We start from the raw sequence: 12,129 nt of genomic DNA, 5'->3' as shown, positions 1-12,129 counted from the left end.
TTCACACCTGTTATTTCACAAAATTGATGACCTCACTGATTGAATGCCACACTGCTATTTTTTTGAACACACCCCTTTCAACTAATTGCCCAATTTCACAGCCTTAAGAGCGTGCATATCATGCATGCTGGGTCTTGTTTGCTTTCTGAGAATCTACTGCACCTACTGGTAACTTGTTTGCCATGTAGCAATAAAAAATATACTAAAAACCTGGATTATTCTGGTTAGTCACATTGTACTGCTATTATTTTGAACAATACTGTACCTATACACTGAGTAACCTGAAAGCCCTACACTGTACTACAACCATAGAGTCCGCCAAGAAATAATACATTTGTAAAATCAACTACTTTTAATTGATATTGACAGTTTGTTCTTTACCTTTGAATCAACATGTGACAAAAGAGTCTCCACTCAAAGAGCCACACTTACTTGTTCTGGGCCTTTTGACCATATCACATGCCAGCATGTGAGTAAAGTGCTCAGAATAATGGAAAGCTTGAAGATCTCCAGTCCCATGACAACTAAGCAAACCTCACTTGCTGATGAAGGCTACTGTATGTTAGCCTAAAGCTCTAAAAAAAAAAGTGGACCAAGTAGAACTTGAGTGGTGTTTGTTTTGTCAATGGATGTTAGTTTCAACTGTGGCAAAATAAAGCAGCCACTAACATCCCTATTCAAAATGTTCTACAAATGAGATTTGTTTAGCTCTCAGCTGGACTGTGAAAGAAACACTAAACAATCATTTTATGCATTCAAATGACTGTAATGAGATACAGTTGATGTCCCTTGTAGTGAGAAATCTATAGATAACTGGGATCAGCCTCGACAGTACCCCATCGTCTCTACAGGGCTTTGTAGCCTCTTTTAAATCATTTGTTGATGGTTTTCCAGCCAGCGGCTTTGCTGCTGATTAACTCTCATTGTTCTCATTAACAGTAGCTGGTTACGTAAAACAAACTTTGATAAAACTACAAAGTTAGCAATTAGCCAACATAGTGAACATACTGTATTTCTCAGGAGTTGGTGGAGTAAAGAATTAGTACATATGTCTGGTCAGAAATATAACTTCAAATGAATGTTGCTCAAGCATTTCTTGAATATATAAACTGCTAACAGTTCACCAGAACATATTTACAGTAGGTTTTGTACAGTAGTGTTAGCATGTTAATGTTAGCATGCTAACCCTGTATTGAATGCTCAGTATTTTCAAATATATCCAAGCTTGTTATAATGTGAAATGTTAGGCAGTATTATATGATCATAATTTGTCAGTGCTGTGTTTACAGCCTGTTGGCCAAAAAGGTAAATTAATGTGCAAGTGGGGCATCTTTAAACAATGTGCAACTGTTGTCTCTTATTCAAGAAAAAAGGGGGTGGGTGGTTTAATCAGTGCCATTTTCTCTTCTCCTGTAAGGAATTTAAATGTTTTGCCTGTGTTATTTCCATTATGAAGCAGACAATTTTGCTCAAATACTTCTTGGAAAGTTTATTAACCACAATCATCCGACTCACACCGAACAGAGCTCACAAACAAACACTTGTTTCAAATGAAAAAAGAAAGAAAATACACACCTGCCAACTATACTTTAGCTGCTGTGTCACAACAATGGCCAAACAGAGTGCTATATAGTATTTCTAGCCAGTGGTTGCAGTTTACATGAACACTAACGGCGTTTCACTCTGGAGTCTGCCTACTTTTGGTCCTGATGTTCACGCTGGATGAACAGATAACTCATGCATGACAAACAGTACTAAGATCTACAGAAAGAATCTCTACATGTGCTGCTGTGTGACTGGCCAGACCCCAAGCAGCTGTACTGGTATAGTGGCAATGTAGAAGAAAACAAACACACAAGAAAATCAGGTTTGAAGGAATCAGTCCACACATCAGTGATGGACAAATAAATAATACAATACAGGATCAGTATCATCCAAGGAGCCTGTGGAGTATTCTGAATGCAAACTTAAACACAACAGAAAATCTAAATGGCAGAGTGGCTTTGATTAAAATGGGTATAAAATAATTTACAGATGGCAACCTTTGGCCAAATGATCAATTCATGCTGTTCAAAACTGATGGATGAAAATGTTTTTTTTTAAAAGCACAGATTGAATACAGGGTTTATCACAAGGAAATTACATGTATACAATGTATTTGAAAAAAGAAAAAAACAATGATTTTTTTCATTTGGTCAGAGCATCTGCACAAAATAAAAACAAGCCATGGTTGAATCTCAGAAAGCAACACTGGCCTAAACATTTACAAGTTTACAATCAGTAGCTTTATAAAGTGACATTTATCATTACCATACAATGATGGCTTTCAAACCATATAATAATAAGAGCTATAAATATGGAAGTGGGGAGAAGGGTTCCCTAACACGGGCTCACGCTCAAGAAAATAAATTACAAACCAAAGAACATCTGAAATTCAGGGGGTTGTACTAAAACCAAGAATTTACTGTATATCTTGCACCCCAAAGCAATGAGGTTTTGATTGTGTACTGCAATATCTCTTATTGCTGCAAGGTACAAGAGACCCTTTATATTTTCACTGTTAGAAAACAAGAATAAATTTAGATTCTGGTGGTTTTGGATAAACAAAGCAAAACAAGAACATATCTAAGAATCGTGATTATAAATCCAAACAAAATGATTAAAAAACAAAAAAAAGATCAGCCCAAGATTTTTTTTTCTTTTTTAATTCAAGCACACCAATAAAAATCATTTATTTCTCTAAATACATAAGTTAACATTCAAATGTGAATTAACACCTCAAGCAGTAGCGTAACCAAACTGTAATGTGGGAGGAGGGATTTGTGAAACATTACTGTCAGCGTTTGCCCACAAAGGACAGCTGGCAAATACTATAGCAGCATAGGTCTGAGCCCCACTTGTTGATTATCTACAAAATGAAATATGTAATTTGACAAAACGGCCTCTCAGCTTTGTGTGGCATCCTGTAATAAGCTATGGCTTAATGCAGAGATGTAGTATTTACAGGTGACATTTGTATGAGGACATATGTGGGGGGGGTTGATTAATACAAATATTCAAAATATGAGCTCCTTATACCCCTGCCCCTGAACTGGTTTCTGTAAAGGATCTTTGCTGCTGGTGAAAATCCTGTCACAAACATTAAAGATTTTAATAGTTAAATATGAGAAATGTCATGGATTGATATTACAAAAATAGCTTTAAATTTATACGTGTGCTTGTCTCCTCTGAGTCTTGTGACAGTTTGTGCCACACAACAGCGTTATTTGGTCATTTGTCAGGGGGCTGGAAAATGGCAGAAAGCAACAAATATGATACATCATCATGTAAAAAAAACAAACCTTCTGTGTGTTAAGGCAGGAGGCTGTGTTGTATCCGTGGTGGCTTCTGATACCATGGCAACAATCCTTGACTTTTTGTGTTGTTACAGGAGCTATATTTGTCAATTTGTCATGAGTGCTCACAGTGTTTTAGGCATGCTTATATAGGTAGAGTTTTGGGAAAATATCCATATCTTCTTAAAAAGAACATTGCTGGCCCTGAGGAGAATCCAAATGAATCAATTTTTTCCACTTCCTGTTGCCTTTCAAGAATTCAGAGCTGCTGAGTTTGCTGGATGCAGTTTGAACTGATGAATGTCTTTATCCTCTCTGTCAGTAACGGGGCATTTCTGAGAGGACAGTGCTGATTTCAGTGCAACATACTACATTGCAGAGCAAGCAGCTAGCTAGCACAACACTATAGCTACCACTGACATTTGCAATAGAACTACCATAAAGGTACATACGGGTACAAGAGGTGTTACAGTCCTACCTAATATACTCAGCACCACCTTGCATCTCTACACACATCACATTACAGAAATCCATCACTGTATCCTTACGAAGCCAGACTGACTCCTCATAGCCAATGCTCAGTAACACACAGACACAAGTTGTGCCATACTGAGATGACTACCTGTGGGAGGTGTGCTTCTTTATCAACTGCTCAAGTCAGAAATATGCATCCAGTCAGCAGCTTATGCCAGAGCTTCAGTTATTCTCTAAAAGAACAATTATTCAGACCTTCAGCTCCAAAGTGATTCATTTGCTTTTGTGCAAATGGGTGATAGTCTCTAATTCCTACAACGTGGCTCAACATGTGAGACAGTTTTGGAACTGGTTCGATTTTTCCTTTGTCTTTCAAAGAACTCCAAAGTCCCCAGGAGAGAGCAAACACCTGTGGCAAGAAGAAGGTTCTTAATGGAACCCCTGCCACTTCAAGTGTCGCCTCCTCAGAAGGGCTCTGACAGTGACTCGAAAGTGAAAGAGACCTTCCTAGTGAAGCAGTACTGGCTTTGGAAAAGGTCATGCAAGAGAACCAACCAACAATAAATGTATGAAAATACCAAATCAAAGTACCAGAGTTTATATTCCCTGAACTTAGACATTTCTTCCCCTGACTCTGAGATGTTGCTGTTCTTAGGGAGGCTGCCTGTCTGTCTGCACTTGCCCCCTTATGTACTGCGGTAGGTCTTGATAATATCTTTGATCTGTCTTCTGCAGATGGGGCAGCAGGCATTGGACATTTTCTTGAGTTTGAGGCCGCAGGTGTAGCACAGACACATGTGCCCACAGGCGTAGATGACTGTGTCCACCATGTTCTCATAACAGATGGAGCACTCGTCAGACCAAGGCCCACGGCCTGTTGGGAAAGTAGGTGACTTGAGGAGGCTTACTGGTGAGTTTGGGGTTGTTCCTGTGGTGAGATTGAGATCATATGTGAAATAAAGAAAGATGGGGAAAATAAAGTAGCTAAAATTTAACACTGATATGATATAACTGTACTAATTTTTACAGTGCTGGGTTATGAATGAAATGAAAAGGTGGTGACAAAGAGACATATTGTGCTTATTGTAAGCTACTGTAAAACAGTGTGTTTTTGAAAATGACTCAATAATTGCTAATAATTACTCAAGCATGGATGAGACTGATACAGCAGTATAGACTGTTGTAAGTCAGCTTACAGAAATAACAGCGATTAAACTTGCATATTTCTTTCGATTGCTACAGTAGGAGAACCTGCTCCTAGCAATCGTTGCTGCAGCTAACATATTGAATCTTAGGAAACACTGCCTGCGAATGATAATGATGTTCACCTGACTAAATCAGCTAAAACTAAATGGCAATTCAGTCTGATTATCAAGCTAAAAAAAACATGTGTAGGAGGTTTTCTATGAGGGCTTCTTTCTTGCTCTATCTCAAAGAAAGACACATCAGCTGCATCAGTTCCATTTACATAACTGCACTATGTGACATAACAGCATGTGCCAAACTTTTCCCTAAATCCAGCTGCAGCCACAGCAGCAGTGGGACCATGAAGCGCCAGCCACTGATCCTAACTTCAGGATGGCATCTGCTCACTACCCCATAATGGCTTCCATTCAGTCCCCTGTGGAGTGACTGATACTGCTCCTGTAGCAGTATCTCCCCTTCTAGGTGTACCTACCCCCTGCTGAGCTGCAGTAAGCTGCAGAGCACAGGCCTCCGTTCAGAACTGGATCAGAGCTGCTACTGGCCAGGGCACTGGGGGTCTGTGGGGAGGAGGAGGGTGAGCTGGGGTTTGAGGTGGCCTGCGGATCCCCGGGATGAGTGGAGCCTAGTTGGAGCACACAGAAGCAAGGGATTAGATGTTTATGTCAGTCAGAACTGGAATGACTTCACATTAGCCGGTTGCAAAAAACATAGTGGAACTTGTCTCTGTGACATTCTTGGAGACTGATACTGTCATCGATAATGGGTTTCAGGACACAGACGGGCTCCTATGGAACCAGGATGGCATGATTTAGCTCCGTCCTGGAAAGGTGACAGTAGAAAATGAGAAAGGAGATCAACAAGGACTGTACTTGTTTCACATTTTCTTTTGTTTCCTTCCTCTAGTATAGTACAGACAATAAACTAGGGCAGGATTAGCATTTTTTTTCAGGTGAAAAAAAGTCACTTTCATGAAAGCACAGACTGAGCACTCCAATCTGTGAGAGCACAGTCATTGCCCATATTCACCAATGAAGAGCTGAGCGCTCTCATCTCTTCTCTTTTGGGAAAGCGTCTTTACATGGTGGTCAGGGAAATAAATGGGAATGGCTTAGGGAACACGTTTGAATGCCAGTGGATGGGTCAGACTGTTAGAGGCTTCTATGTAACTGAGAGGAAAAACTGGACTTAAAAATCATCACAGAAATTTAACATGTGACCTTAAAGCTGTTCTAATCAATTATTTTTTTATGTTAACATACGAGCTATATGTAATGTTAAATGTGTTGCTTGTAGTCAACACAGAATTATCACACAATTTAATTGGTTCTTAGCCTCTAGCTCATTGTTTTATTGTTCTGGTTGAACTTCCCACAAACTCTTATTAACCCTGATTCCAACTGTAACGTGTAAAAAAAAAAGCTCTAATAAACCCACTGAGTGGTACCTACTTGGCATCAAACAACTAGCTGTTAAATAAAAGTTAAACATCTAGCATCTTAAGAGTCAAATCATTTTCTTGGTAGATACCAAAAGAAAACTACCAGTATAATTACTACTGGACTTCTAGATTGAAGGTAGGGCGGGTGATTCATTTCAGAAGCATTTTTTGTTACATATCTTGAAATTCTCTTTGCTTCCCAGTGGCAATGAATACAGTAAATACACTGGCAACATAAAGAAACAAACCCATCGTGTGTGGCAGCAGCAGGGCTGAAAAAAAAAGCAATAAACCAATAATTTTACTTAGCATGTGCAAAACCACTGGATGGCCTACCTGCCTGTCAGCCTACTGCCTATACTTGCATGCACCCTGCCCATGCAAGAGCCAAGAGTCTCCCACAAGGCATTGCAGTTGCTCTATTTTGCTAGCTAAATAATGGCAAAGAAGGTCCCCACAGCAGCTTTTGTTTGCAAACGAAGACCATTGTTACAGACCAGGGGCCTATTTCAAGAAGGCGGTTTAACAAACTCAGAGTTCAAACCTGAACTCTGAGTTGACTTACTCAGAGTTGGAAAACTCGGAGTTTTCGGTTTCAGAACAGCTGAAAAGAGTTGGTTTAATCAACTCTGAGTTGTCTGACTCAGAGTTAGGCGCGTGCCACGCGACTATAAAAAGCCCTGAACAAGGGAGTGAAGAAATTACGAGTCACCATGGCAACAGGACCAAGCCAAAATAGGTCTGCGTTTTTCCCCGACAGAAATGGATGTGCTACTACAAGCATATAGTGACTACGAGCCCATATTTCGTAAAAAACCAAAACAAAAAAAAAAACCAACACGGCTGCAGCAGCGAAAGAGAAAGAGTTAGCTTGGGGGAAAATAGCTGCCCGAGTCAATGCGTACGTTTACATTTTAATCATACAGTGTTCGGTGTAAGTAATTACTAAATAATGTTAGTAATGTTATTATTTGTCACCTGTAAAGTAAGGAATGGTTCCTAATTCTTCAATAATTGAATGAGTAACTTCAGTAATTGCATAAAATACCGATTTTTGTACGAATTAAAAGTGCAGTTTTATGTCTACCCTTTCTTAAAATTCCTATTGTGGTTGATATGGGATTTGTAAAGTAATGATTAATAAATAATCCAGTACGTTTTATGGAGAGTAATTATTACATTAATCAAAATACTTTTTTAAAATTGACCCAACACTGATGTGATAATATAAGAATTGAATTTTAATTTTCATGTAGGTGCATTGATGGGAATATGTGTGCCATCAATGCATCCAACCACATTTGGAAATCCTGAAGGGGATTCTAATTATTAGTTTATTTCCAGAGGTCACAGCAAGATGTTATTAACTGATCATCATTTTTCAGATTAGCCTTACTGAAACGAATTCAATACCACTAACCTGCAATCCTGTGAAACTCCTCTTTAATGGCTCTGAGGGGTTTGTGCCCAGGAAACGCAACAAAAATTCACAGAAAGCGCTTGAGGGCGCGGCACACTTTCCGAACTATTCTACATACTGTGGCCTTACTTGCTCTGCATCCCCGATGTTATAAAGAAAACTGCCGTTTGCAACAAATCGTAACGCAACACAAAGCATCTGCTCGGATGTAAGAGCACGGCCACGATGGGTGATGTGTCTGATGTATGGGTGGATAAGGTTATTGATATATGTTATGGACTCTCTAGAAAAACGGTACCGCTCAAATAAAAATACATGGGGATATGACAAAAAATCAACTCGTGGCCTCAATATCCTCTCCCGACGTAAATGCAATTCCCTGCGAATTAATACAGCGTCCTCATCTACAGGATCCTCTATGAATGGACACGCCATTTTGGTCTCTGCGTGACGGAAACGTGTGCAATCTATGAATGTACTGAAAGATTAAATGAGGTATTAAACACCTTTCACTTTAAAAAGGGGCGGAGACCCGGAGGAAACTCTGAGTTTCCCGAACAAAACCTGCTCGCCAGCAGCAGGTTAGGTTCACAGAGTAAGTTGCCGTAGTAACTGACTCTGAGTTTAGATTACCTCTCTTTGTGAAACGGGTTTAACTTACCCCGCTTCACGGGTTTAAGTTACCTCCGTTTCTGAAACCGAAAACTCCGAGTTGCCCTCATTTCGGGGTTAACAAACTCTGAGTTTCGACAAAACCGCCTTCTTGAAATAGGCCCCAGGCCTTCCCCTTTAAGACATATAGATAATGTTGTTGTTGTTGTCTGAAGCTGCTACCTGCAGCGTGAGAGCGAGAAGACAGCCGCATGGAACAGATTCCTTTTACATACAGCCATGGCTGGGGAAAACAGTAGCCAGCTCTAAATGCATAGATTAAGATTATAATTCAGTCAACTGGGCACCAAGACCACATGCAGTGTTCGTGTTACTGAGACGGAAAAAAGTAATTGGTTTGAATGGCATTAGCTGGCCTCCCTCTTCACTTCCCCCGCCCGAATAGCTCGGACTTCTTAGGCTAGTTACCGGCTACGAGCCAGGACTAAAGCAGTTTAGCCATGAACCAGAGGTCACCAACTAGCTGCCTGCAGATCTCGGTGGGTAACACGGCATTTGAGAAAGTTACAAATAAAAAGAAGTTGGATGCTGCAAGAAGTAGAACCAGAATTAACATCGGTGTGGCTTTTGAACGACGGCGACAACCGAGAGAACAAAAGGGGCTGAAAAGTGACGCCAAAAAGTCCATTTTATCCAAGAGGAAGTCTCAGCACAGATATGCATGATGTAGTGTTTTCTAAAACAAAATAATACAAAGGCTTTGTGAGGGTTCCTAGCAGGCAATGTCAAATTAATTTTATGGTATTCTCTGTCAAAATATATTCTCTGTTAACCTAACTTTACCACCACAGGTAATGCAGTGACACCACATTGCCTAACAAATTAGGATGCAAATTAGCTGTCTTGCAGGGCAAGCATGAGCTCATCTACAAAGAATTCCCATTAAATGCTTTGTTGCTTCTCAACGTAAATGCAGATTACTTTAATTACCTTCCATGACTCTTGCTATCATCAAACAGCACACTAACCGCTGCATCAGAAATCAGCCGCTCTGGGCACGTTACATATTTAACAATCCTATTTCAGGACCTGATTTTTTTTTTATAAAAGCATCAGTCCACTGTGATGAATCTTACTGAAGAACATTTCATGGTGTGTCTGCTCTCTTGGATGGCTGACAGCAACAAATGTGAAACCAGAGTCATCCTCAGCACTGCCCAGTAATATTGTGATGACAGCCCTGCACTAACCAATGTCTCAGCAGTCTGCCAAGAGGCGTCTCTCTGCAGCCATCTGCACCAGCAGCCCAATCAATCAAAATTATGCCCAGGGCCAACACACAGAGGCCCACTCTACTTTCAGGCCAAACCCTTAATGGGCCATTGTAATTTAGAGAAACTGTCCCCTAACTGCCGGGTCACAAACCAGACTGCTCCAGTGTTTTTGTCACCAGTAATGTGTCATCATGTCACTGCTGCTCATGACTCTAAATCAGGAGCTGCTGGATGTGGGGTTTCAGACAGACGGAGGGGTTTAGTCAAGCATCTCTTTTGTTTGTATAGTGGGGGTTGCCCTGGTGCTGCCAAAGCCCTTGGCACCTTGAAGTGTACATGTGTGTATGAGCTGTACAGGATGTACAGTGTGGAACACAATGTGCACTACAGCAGGCGAGGCCCCATTATCCTTATCCAGGCAGTAATATAGATGGTCAGACTGGCATCTATGTATACTGTAGATATAAAGCTACAAGTAAACAGCAAACATAAAGCAGGGGAAGCAGCAATCTGACACACTGTTACTAATTAATGTAATTTTACAACAGTTTGTTCTATTGTTTTTCTTTTCATCTGTCTTTTCTGCATATTATCATCCTTGGATCAACTTTTTTTTCTAAATTCTAAGATTTTAGTGCTGTATATGTCAGGACCACAATGGAAGATAATAGGGATCTTACCAGCTGAGAGTTCCCAGCCTTTTTGTGAATTCTTACAATGAAACATTGTCTTGTTGTGAGCCTTCGTCATTGGTTGCATACATCTTCTAGATTTCTCCAGTTTACCCAAACACTGACTTTATTGAACTTGCAAGTTATTCCTTTACAAGACTTCTCACTTTCTTCCACTTTCCCTCTCAACTTATGCCCACTAAGATTTAAACTGTAGCCCTGATGGAGGCCCTAATGCCAAGGTTGGGAATCAGTGCTATAAACAAACTTTGTAGGAAGAAATCATAGTGGTTAGAGAAAACCCAAACAATTACAGTGCATGTACAATGTATGGACTATAAAGTCTGAGAATCAAATGATCACAGTGAATGTTGATGAATAAATTGCAGTTCCACCCTGACACAGGGCTACTGCACTCATCATGTTTCACCTGTCATCGATTAATTCAAGCCTTATCAATTTGAGGCATTGTAGCAGGAGTGGTTCCCCTGTGGAGCTGAATCTTTCTCTTATGCCTGTCCACCCCACCCCCGCCCCAGCACGCCCTTCCTCTGTATATCTCTCCTTGATAATCCCCCTTGGCAGCAGGATACCTCCAGGGCAGCTGAGCCAGGATCTGTGGTGCCCAACCCTGATCCCGCCTGCTCAGCACTAGATTAAACCAACATGTGAACAGCTGTGAGAGCTTGGCTGTAACCCTGTGGTCACATCTCTGCTGCGATCTACTTCTATCCATCTTATTGTCAGGCCATCCAGCCATTTTTGGCACATAGGCTGCACATCTATGGAGAGAGCCTCTTTCTTTAAAGCATGAGAGGTATGCAGGGTATGTGACAAGGCAGATGGGTGGGGCTGGGAATGGGGATGAGGGTGAAGGGCAAGAGCTGGGGGCTTAAATGTAAGCATGCCTGTATATGATTCACCCCTGACAACATCAGGCTTTTGTGAGTAACAAGGTTTCAGTCACTGTTTACAATACAATCTGAAAAAGCATAAAAAAAAGAAATAAAGGAAAAGAGGGAATTGCCTTCTACTGATGGTTTACATTATCATGTCCTTGGTGAAATACTACACTCAAACACAAACTGTTTCAAAATGGGTGGCCATTAAATTAATTGCAGAGAATCTCTTGTTCTGGGTGCTATCAGGACAAATGTGCACTTAGGCCTGGTGTTTTTGTGTGTTTTTAGATCAGATGAAAGGAAAAGCGGCTCAGCAGGTAGTAATTTAATTGTCTCTTTGTGTCTGTGGTGCAGATATTATCTTAAGAGACAAAAGAGCTGTTCTGTAGGGAGTTCACAGTTGTCCATCCCTGAGATGTTGTCTCCATATCAAACGTAGTGGGAACAGCATGTGTATGAATACATGTATATATACAGTGCTTCAGAAAGTCTTCAGACCCTGTGGGGTTGTAGCCTGAGGTTTGGCTGGGCCACGCAGGGACAGTCATAGACAGCTGGTTGGGATGGTATTAGCCAGGTGATGAGCAGTGCCTGCTGTTGTGAATTGTATCCTTACCGTATGTTTATTAAGTCTTGCTTCTTTAAGGGGTGTGGCTTGCGGTGATTGACATTGTATGTTCTGAGTAATGGTTGACTCTGTACTATGGAGACATACGTAGCTTGCATGTGAGGAGTTCCCTTTCTTGAGAAGAAGTTCTTGACACATGACTGATATGTATGCTCTCAAGAAATAAACA

The 12,129-nt window shown here is 40.7% G+C and overlaps 1 protein-coding gene across 1 annotated transcript in view; it reads right to left on the bottom strand.

The window, feature by feature from the left end:
- Nucleotides 1-1,488: 1,488 nt before the first annotated feature.
- neurl1aa (neuralized E3 ubiquitin protein ligase 1Aa) overlaps nucleotides 1,489-12,129 on the bottom strand; it is a 77,760-nt gene continuing 67,119 nt past the window's right edge. The window contains exons 5-6 of the mRNA XM_020594143.1: nucleotides 5,488-5,637; nucleotides 1,489-4,737 (exon numbers count right to left, since the gene is read on the bottom strand). Of these exons, the coding sequence (XP_020449799.1) occupies nucleotides 4,496-4,737; nucleotides 5,488-5,637 (392 nt within the window). The 3' untranslated portion in view covers nucleotides 1,489-4,495. The remainder of the gene's footprint in view (nucleotides 4,738-5,487; nucleotides 5,638-12,129) is intronic.

This window comes from Monopterus albus, unplaced genomic scaffold (assembly GCF_001952655.1).
Source record: "Monopterus albus unplaced genomic scaffold, M_albus_1.0 scaffold22.1, whole genome shotgun sequence".
Lineage (NCBI taxonomy): Eukaryota > Metazoa > Chordata > Actinopteri > Synbranchiformes > Synbranchidae > Monopterus > Monopterus albus.
Note: the sequence above shows the minus strand (reverse complement) of the source record. Positions and strands in the feature narration are given on the sequence as shown.